This window comes from Ptychodera flava, chromosome 9 (genome assembly GCF_041260155.1).
Source record: "Ptychodera flava strain L36383 chromosome 9, AS_Pfla_20210202, whole genome shotgun sequence".
Classification (NCBI taxonomy): domain Eukaryota; kingdom Metazoa; phylum Hemichordata; class Enteropneusta; family Ptychoderidae; genus Ptychodera; species Ptychodera flava.
In genome coordinates, this window is record NC_091936.1 from 10,187,900 (window position 1) to 10,198,033 (window position 10,134).

General features: G+C 40.4%; 1 protein-coding gene across 4 annotated transcripts in view; it reads left to right on the forward strand.

Annotated features, from left to right (window-relative positions):
- Positions 1–2,883: 2,883 nt before the first annotated feature.
- The window catches only part of LOC139139943 (DNA-binding protein RFX6-like), a 37,410-nt gene continuing 30,159 nt past the window's right edge, over positions 2,884–10,134 (forward strand). Inside the window, exons 1-3 of one of the 4 annotated variants that reach the window (XM_070708906.1) lie at positions 2,884–3,838; positions 7,505–7,697; positions 9,388–9,511. In XM_070708906.1, coding sequence (XP_070565007.1) covers positions 3,661–3,838; positions 7,505–7,697; positions 9,388–9,511 — 495 coding nt within the window. In that variant the 5' untranslated portion in view covers positions 2,884–3,660. The remainder of the gene's footprint in view (positions 3,839–7,504; positions 7,698–9,387; positions 9,512–10,134) is intronic. The other 3 variants (XM_070708908.1, XM_070708907.1, XM_070708905.1) reach the window with 3 other exon arrangements.

Consider the following 10,134-nt stretch of genomic DNA (forward strand, 5'->3'; position numbering starts at 1 on the left):
CTCCATTGTTATTGTTGAAAATTGTATTCAAGTCCGGACAAGAATTCATTTGTAAACAATAAACAACGATCACTACACACATACAAGCCATGTTGACAAAAAGAATACTCGAAATTTCAGCCTGACAAACGGATTAGGGTCAGACACGGTAACAGAAGCAGAATACTGAAAAACTTGCCACAAGTTACAGCTTATGTCCCTTTAAGCGATTTAAATAGATGTCTGCCTCCAGTGTAACATTTCATAAACTGATCTTAAAAATATCTAAGGTCAACTATAGACTCTATGAAATGTCAAATACATTATACATGAAATTTAGCTCGCTTGTCAAATGCAAGTGCTATGCCAATCGTGCAATATTTATTTCAATAAGCCATCACTCTGGGTGTCAAGTAGGAGGTGAACAGTGAATCAGTTCTGCGCTCAGTGCGATGGGATCATTTTACAGGCGTGAAAGGAGATGTGTACTTAACAATTACACGCTTTGCTGACTGCAGAACGGCTGTTGTGTATTTCAATTACTAGACGAGTTTTTTTTCTGTGTAACGAAAGAAGTTGACGAATTGATAAGATGTTTGCACCTCCGAGATGACTAGGAAATATTGATCAGGAGACTGGCTAATTTTAATTTTAGAAAGGCGTCGACACGAAACGCGTCTAGATTCTTACAATTTAGCAGCAGACCTCAGGCGTACTTTCGAATTTTTGACATTGTCATCCTGTGGTTTCGAGTTTTCAATTCAACTTTTCATGGATTGCCTACTCGTTTCTGTCACGGCCTCTCACTTCGGAGTCCCTGCCTGGCCCCGCCTTCCTTTGTTCTGCCCCTCTCTGACTCTGAAAAGAAACTGTCAGTTGTAATAAATAATGAGAAGTTAGAGTGGTAAGAATGAAAGAAACAGGAACAGGTCAGCCTGTGGAGAATCTCATCTAAGATGGAACCGGGTCTACTTGTACGAAATTGGGAGAAAGATGCCCTTACCCTCCTTCCATAAGTGATGACAAAATACATTATAACAAATATTTCGGAACAGCCCCTCTGATTTTCTTCAGAAGACAACAGCGGAGGCGATCGTACTTTTAATTTTTTTTCCTGCAAAACAGTGAATGACACTTACTGTAGGTAAATCGCATTGGAGAAAAAACAAACAAATCAATTTTGCAAAAGTAGAAGACTGACTTTGTAACGAAACAACGAGAACGCCATCACTGATCACTGAAGAAAAACGATGCTCCAGTATTTGTCTCTGGTTATAAAACCATTCAAAAAAACCTGTCTTGAAAATAGTTATATAGCTTAAAATTTTGATTTGAGATATCATTATATGATAGAGATTCATCGTACATGTCTCGTAGCCATGGCGCTACCTGTACTCTGAGATTAAATATCAGTGCTCGAGTAATCACACAAATGTGAAAACGTTTTCTTATTTCCTTGGCAGGGACTTTTACTGCCTGTACGTCGACTGGCGGAACGTGTATTGTTTACGTGACTGGAAAATGATTTGTATAAGTTAACACTGAGACCGATTGGTCCGAGATTTCTGTTAACGCTTCAGATGTTCGGTTTGCTGTCGTAATGATTTAAAAAAGATATTGAGAGGGTTGTTTTTATATTTGTCACTCAAAGAATCCTTGGTGGCATGTTTTTGTTTACATGTATCTTTTTTACCGTTGTACAGTTATTCGGTATTATTTCATGAGCCATTGTCGATAGTCACTTGTGCCTTTCCCCTTTTGAGGAAAACGCAACCATTTATATATTATGACTGTCAACTAAATTTGCAATGCTAAGAAGCCTACAATATATATGTGAATCTCTCTGATATATCCACTGTATTATTTTGATCTTTGTTTAGCAGCCATATATAACACGCCCAGAGATTTTAGTGGTGAAACAAAAATCAGATCTCAAAACTGGAACCAGAAAAATTGGCAGATCGTCGATGTAGCCGACACGAACACGAAGTGTCTGTTACTGGCTACCAAAAACTATGAAAAATAGTAAAGAATGAGCTACAAAATCACTATCAGTTTTAAGTTGAAGGTAGAATAAGTCTGTGCCTTTGTATAAAATACTATAAAAATAGTAGAAAGTGAGCAACCACCTCAACCGCATATCATTTGCATCTCATTGACGGCTACATGGACTGTGTGCCGAAAAATTGTCCTCCTCTTTCATTTCGTTTTGGCACCGAATTCTTGTCGACTTTCAGTTTATGTTGATGAATAGGCCTAGATTGACATTTGGATCAAACTTTCTGAATCGAAGAATTCTACAGCTACGTACCTGAATATTTTACTATTCTGCATCATGTATTGTTTTACCCTCATAAGGAAAACTTTAATGTTACTGCTTTTGGAAACAAGGACAGCCCACAGAGTCCTGACCTTAAGCAAATTTTATACTGATGCGAACCCAAATTTTCGAATCTCCTCTCAAAAAATCACTAAACTGACCAGCCACTTCATAGCCAGATGGGTCCGCGATCGCATAAAGGCGGATGTTTGGTCAAGAATGGACCGGGCATGGGCTTATTTAGGTTGTTGTGCCCTGTGAATGATAGAAGCAAATACTTCAACACTTTACGCACTATTTGAAAGCCTTCAGGTTGGCTGTATAACGGGACAGACCAGTGTGCACTGACTACTGAACATGACAAATTAGGCTATAGCCTTCAACTGTTCGTCTACTCTTATTGTAAAAGCAAACTCGAATTGCAAAAAGCTGCCAACAAGTATTCAGTCAGTCAACGCAGAAATCATGGACAGATAATTTATTTGTATCCTCCAACGGCTTGTTGGCGAGATTGAGAGCGTGTTGACGGATGTGTTCTCACTTCGTGTGGATATTTAAAGTCAAGCATGTTTTCAACACGACTGTCAGTGTCAGCCTATGGTCGGGGGATGTGCGTGCACTGTATCGAATTGTGTGTTTAATGATTAACTCGGCGCAATCACACACTAGCACACTATATAGTTACACATTACCCAGAACCTTATACATGATTGGCCAGGCCACTGTGTAACGATAGAGGTTGATTGCGGCTATCACAGTGTAGGTTGACTTTACACAGGATATTTGTTTTTCTCGGCGATATGCTAGTCAAGCTATATTCCTTATAATATCCAGAAGTGTGCACCTTCACCCTTGTGACAGATTTGGTCTCCCAAGTACAGAGTTTGTACAATAGAAGAAGCCCTGTAACCGGCTTGAGTCTGTGTATTCACCCGACCACCTGTGAACTCAACGCCAGACGCCGAGGTGTGTGCCAAGTACTTCATTGCCGTGTCGACGTCGTTTGCTGTCCTTTTGACTTGGGTCTTTGTCGTCGACGCTGCCGATTACACGTACATGGTAAAGTGCCGAGTAGACTGACGGCTGGCTTTCCGGTTGACTCACTGACTTGGTGTTTGCGACACCATCGAACGATGGAACTTGAATAATATCATATGCGACCAGTGACGAGTACTAGGCCAATTTTAACGAGATTTTGCAAACGGAGTGTGAACTTTACCAATTTTGATACTAGTTTCGGTCAGAATAGTGAATAGTTTTATCTTTTACAACCAAACAGCATAAGCGAAGGACGCAGTCTGTCCTGCGAACTTACATAAACCAGTACACTGAGATTCTGACGAGCTTCACCTTATACTATTATGCCGAATACGAGGTCTGGATCTCGCAGCGTTGCAAACATCGGCGTGGGTGATTTCAGCGAGGCTGGTCTTAACTCATCGAGTACCATGAAACGAACTGTGAGTGTGATAAGTAAACGAGGCCCTAAGGCAAAGTACGGCAGAAGAGACCCGCCTGTGGACGACGAAGCACGATCGGGTAAGAATCGACCTAAACCACTACTTATAATTTTAGTCGTAAAGCGTGCCGAAATATCTATGATACACCATTATCATGGGTATGAAACGATTATTAAAATTTTTGGTTTTATGCAAATGCATACATGGTTTCAGAGATATCGGTTTTATGCTGCTGTCGACGGTGGCAAGAGTCACAATATGTTGAGGACCACAGACTGATTTAACTTTGTACATTCAGTACTCAGAAAACGTCAACATCCGTATAGTCATTTCTCAGTGGCGGACGCCATTTTGGTATGTTGTATTATAGTCCGATGTGTCGCATTAAACCCAGTTTACAAGTTCTCTTCAGATTTAACATACAAATATGAAATTCAATAATACGTATGTGATATAAAGAAACTGCATGTGACGGTGCGAAACCACATTAATTATTTGAAGCCCTTTTCAGCTGAGTCAATTTTCGTTGAAACGGGCGCGCCATTTTTTCGTGAACATTTCATAGTAATGCACGACTACAAATCGGTAAACATGAAATCGAAATGTTTGTGCGATGCTCACAATACGATTTGTGTCATGAGGGAACTTCACGTGTTTGCGTCAACTTGGTAACTACCAATAAAGCAAACGTTTAGCAGGGACCCACGGAGGACAGAGCGAACCGCACTGATTCGCGACGACTGTCAACATTTTACGAGAAATGAACTTGAATTTTGAAACTCTCGTTGAAAGAGTGATTTTTATTTGTCGAGAAAAGACGTCAAGTGAATCGAGGCTATCTTTATAGACAGCATGTTGGTAGTGTTGATACGAGGCGTTAGAATGACGGGATTACATGTATACTACGCTGATAATATGATAAGTATAAAAACCTAGACGACGGTCAAGTGAGATCATAGAAACCAACCAGAGGCGAACACAACGTTTCTACCCAACAACAGTATGGGGGAACCCTTTAACATCGCCACATCGCAGCGCCTAGAATTTTGTTTCTATACAACACTACTATGGGGATACCCCTCTTGATGATATTATTGTCATGGCAACGCTTTACAAAAATAGAAAATTGACGAAATAATTCACAATTCGCCGGCCACCAGTGAGCATAATGGCGGGAGTTTGTCAACAGAAACCCCGTCATTTCTATGCATAGATTTCTTGGTGATAACTTTACAGACAAGCAAGAGAGGTGTTTATTGAGATCGGTTGCAGTAAATAATCTTTCTCCACGTTGTGTTGAATGCTGCATTTTGATATTCTCATAAGCAAGCTATGTTGCTGCTTTCAAAAGTCGCAATGTAATATTTTCCACTTTGATTCATTTGGGGGGGGAGGGGAAGCCGGTCACAGCAACTTACGACGATGCGTTGTTATTGCAATGCCGGTCCTAAACGATTGGTAAAAGCATCACAGACTGACTAGGAACTAAAAGAGCGGTTATTTTGAAATTCTGTAAGCCAGACGGACACGAAACTATACCCACCGGGAAATCACAACAATCATGATGAAATTTCAAAACTCATATAGTTCAGTTTATTGTGATTGGCATATATATTTCCGAAAAGTGAGATAGTCAGTTGATGTTGCCCTGATTCTGAAATAGGAAAAGTCTGCACGACAAATGCCAGGAATCGCAATTAGGATATCACTTGACGAATTTTTCTATTTAATCACATATATTTACCAATCAATAACGCATTGCCTTACACGAAACGCGGATAGAAATTTTGATATTCTGATTTTCCATATGTGTGTATCTTTTAGATTTAATGGCGTGTTGTTCCAATCGTGGACTGTAAACTTTGTGAATACCAGGTATTCAATTTTATAAATTACATAGACTCAGAGGTATTGCTACTTTCCTCCTAACTCCGGTGTAACATAGACGAAATTTCATGGTTCCGTAACAGGGAGCGCCGGTAATTTCAAAGTGATGGACGAACGAATTTCGTATTGCAAGAAGGGTATATTGGTAAGGCGTGTGACTCCACGATAGAAATAATATGTATTGACTTGGAACGGCCATGAAGTGAGCCATATCATTTCACGTCCATCTCAACCTTCGTCAAAAACTGAGCAGAGAAAACAGCGAAAAAATCGTCGCAGACACTTGGCACAGGTGTTTGCCACGAGTCATTTTTGTTTTTTATCCGATTATTGGTGTTGCTTTATTCCAAATCTGTTTCTCTTGCAAACAGCTTTCAGAGGACAGTATAGAACGTTCACTTGTCTCGCCGCCCCTTTGTGTACTGCGTGTACACAAGCACGGGCATACACAGAAACCGACGAGTAATGCGTGTGGTTATTTCTGCTAACAGTTAAAGTGGGTGTCGACAAGTCGTAAGCGGATCTAACAAGTTCCACAAAAGACGGACACGGTGACATGTGTCATGTGACGGAATTTCTGAGAGCACTCCAAATTGTAACATTGGACAAGTCGCGTCTTATCTTGTATTGGTCCATATGAGTTTTGGCTTTTCACCCCGTGCGCTCACAACCGACCAAACTTTAGACTAATATTTCCAACTCTAATAAATACAGATACCGATGTATCTGGGCTATGATTGAAATTGCACTCAGCAAATTTAGCAGGCTATAAATCTGTTGGTTGTTTAGTGTCACTAGGTATGAGGGAATTGCCAGCCAATTAGGGACTGTAAAACAAAAATTATTCGATAAACCCAAAGATGGGAAGATGGGTAAGGTCTTTTGGAGGGGTGTAATGAATGCATGTAGATAAACCTGCCATTGATAACCTGGTACACAACAAACACGCTGGCGACAGTGCGGAATGCGATCTTAAGCGTGTCGGAAAACCGCACCGACTTCACATATTTGGTCCTGAGGTCAGCAGATTGTTCATATCACAGGATGTAAAACAAGATTTGTTTTGTTTTATCCGTCCTATTCAGTCGCTCGGCGTATTTCCTTTGATTTGTTCGTCAAACGTAAACGTTTCGGCCACACCAAAGCAATCCATGAATGTTGCGTGTAGTACGGCACACTGATACTGTATGATAGCGCACAGTAGGGCAATTGTTTCGTGTCGAACACGTCCATGACATCTTCCGATAAGGTGTGTGTGTCGTGTCGAGGTGATTATTTGTTGCAAACGCGAGCAAGGAAAGGGTGGGGATGGAGAGGCATGTGTAGAGATAGGGGAGAAAGAGACGGGGAAAACAGGTACGGTGAGACAGATGGTGACAGATGAGTAGACACCGAAACAGAAATGGGGCGCGCCCCGTCGAAATATAGGTGGACCAACATGTACATACCAAGATCATAGCGCTACGGAAAAAACAAAAGAGTATGAGATAGGAAACCTGGCTGTGGGACATACATGAACATATAATTGACCGAAATATGGAATATCAAACGCGCTCAGGAAGACAAAGGGGAAAATGAGACCATGGCAGATGGGGTGACGCAGGAAACGGGCCAGTATTGTCCTTGGTCACCAAAACGCGCAAACGGCGGCATAGGCTTTCTGTAATGAATGACGGTCAGTGGTTGGCGCTGTGATGGTGACCATTGGCTTTCTGACCTTGTAGTTTGTACAAGAACTACTGTCAAAACAGGTGTTCAACCATAGCGAATGACAAATGACACTAATTAAAATGCAAACTAAACACGTGCATTAGGATCGGTGATTTATTGTTCTATATTACTTCTTGCTTCTCCTTAGAAGCAGAGACGGAAGAGTCCGTGGAGGACGACGAGGAGTTCTCCGAAGACGAAGAAGAGTACGTCAAGACTGAAAAGCCAGATCTTGACAGTAAGGACAGAGTGAAAGAGGAACCAAGCGGATCGACTGCCAAGAAAACAGTAGCCCAGATTATGAAAGACAAGAAACGACAAACAGCCTTAACTCTGAGCTGGTAAGTTGGTGATGCATCGATTCGCCATATTTGCAGTGGCATAATATTTCTTCGAGTTGCACTCGTGTCCCTAGTACCTTCGGAATCGGCATACATGTACAATGATCAAGCTTTAAAGTTCTTGAAATTAGCCCTGATTACGATTAGTGGATTGTAGCTTCCAAGTCAGCATTTTCTGTTCGAGTAATTGTTTTAGTTTCTGTTTGATACACTGCTTGTCAACAGTGTAACAGATTGATAACAGATTTTTTTATGAACAAATAAAAACAACCTGCCATTCGTTTGGTCGCAGTTCAACTATCTAGCAGCACTAAGTTTCAACTCCGACTAAAAAGTCCTAATCTTTTCCGAACCGTTGCGGTCACCTTGCGAAAGGAGAACACAATGTCAGAGAAATTTACTCAAATATTGAGCTAATTTTCGGCTTGAAATGGCGTCCGTTTTTGATATGATAATGAACGAAGAGATTGATGAGAAACTCTGTATCAAGTTCATCTTGTTCCACGAGAGATACGAGAGATCAGATGATCTGATTTCTGTGCTCGCTTGTGACTCTCCGAAGTACAGACACACGATTCGACCTTTACCTCACCATAATTCAAACAAGTTGTACACAAAATATCAACCACCAAAATTCGTCATGATTTGCATTTTTAGAATCTGTCGGTTTGGATTATATATTTTCTGAATCAGCTAAGTTTAGACGTTTTAACATTCATGAATACAAAATCGATGACGTGTTGTGCGCTCCTTTCCCACCAAATCACGTGAAATATTCTCCTATCTGAAAATTATGTGTGTATAAAATCTAATGTGGCGTTCGTACATCGCAGTTGAACATGATGCCTTAATCAGATACGGAGTCGGGATTAGGAAACTTTGTCAACAATTCATAAAGGCTTCTTAATCATGGTCTCTTTGAAGTGCCGCGTTTTAGTCTATTTTATCGGAGTCATATAAGTCCCGGCTGGAGTTGTAATGTTTGCGGATTAAGGGGCGTTGATGACATATCCATTGGCAGTCCCAACTGTTCTTCTCAAACTTAATTAATTCTATACTCGGTATTAAAATTTTACTCCCGTGTGTACCAAGCCGTTAGGTTAAGGTATGAAAAGCGTTTTCAAATCATAAAGTTGACTGTCCCAAACAATTAAACAGAATTCGTAGGTTGTTCTGGAAAGTAAATCGATCTGCCGATATATTCCCAAGCGTTCTAAATTTTCATACTGGCTTAGATCTGGGCGAAATAGGCGCGACGTCGCAAACGGACCCGCATATAGTATGAAACAGACGTGGGAGTGAAACTACAAATTAAAGTAAAACGCAATCATATTAAAATGCACGATATTGACTTGATCTTGGTCGCTATTTAGTATCTGTCTTCCTAACACGTGAGTTTTGAAATGAACACTCATACTAGGGCTTCCTGACTGAGTCGGGAATCTTGCAAACTTGGTTCACAGGGTACATAGGAAATAAACGTCAAGATTCACCCAATGAATCTCAGCAGTTTATCATGGTGATTGTCCAATCACAAATTTCATCAACAGATTATCCTTACCACTGATATCTCTTCGCCATTTATTTTTGAAAACGAGAAGAGGGGCGATATCCAGCTAAAATGCATCATAAAATGCTTGCAAATCATGATACAGTTGGTGACCGAAGTTTCTTTATATCTTTCCATAAGGCTGGAGGAGAACTATTGTATGTGTGAGGGAGTATGCCTTCCTAGATGTATCCTTTATGCACATTACCTGGACTTTTGTCGGAAGGAAAAGTTGGAACCCGCCTGTGCTGCAACATTTGGCAAGGTGAGTGTGTCGGGGTGTTTGCATTAAAGAATTCAAGTAATTTTTTGCGTGTTTACTTAAAAGAATTCGAGTAAATTTACCATGATTTTACTGGACTTAGTTTCCTTCGCTCTTAATGAACCTAAAGCGAATCATTATAGTCGTAAAAAAGACCAGTAAAATTTTAGCACGTTTTTTTGTAAACTGTGTTCAGGGCTATGTGCATTAACAAGAGGAAATTCAGTCACTGGGTTGGACAACTGTACACCCATCATAAGACAGCGTGTGGATTTTTAAGAGGAGGGTGGCCGCTATAAGATTAGTAAAATAACATTGTCATCGTCGCCCATTTGAAAAGCAGCAAACTTTATGATTTTAATGACTTAAGCTCTCTTATTCCCCGTGTCTTGTATTCCTTTCGCTATTTAGTTAATGGCAGGGAATCTGGTTTATGGCGTTTCTTCTCACTTAGTTAAATAGCTCCATTTATATCTGTTTGTCCAGGACGGTAAATAAGGTTGTAAAATTGACTATTATGCAGATTGCAGTATTTCAAGTGAACTTATCGCTGTGTGTGAATTTGTATTGCTTCGACATGGAGCATAAAAGATCACAATGCCATACATTTGTGACTTTTAAAGTCT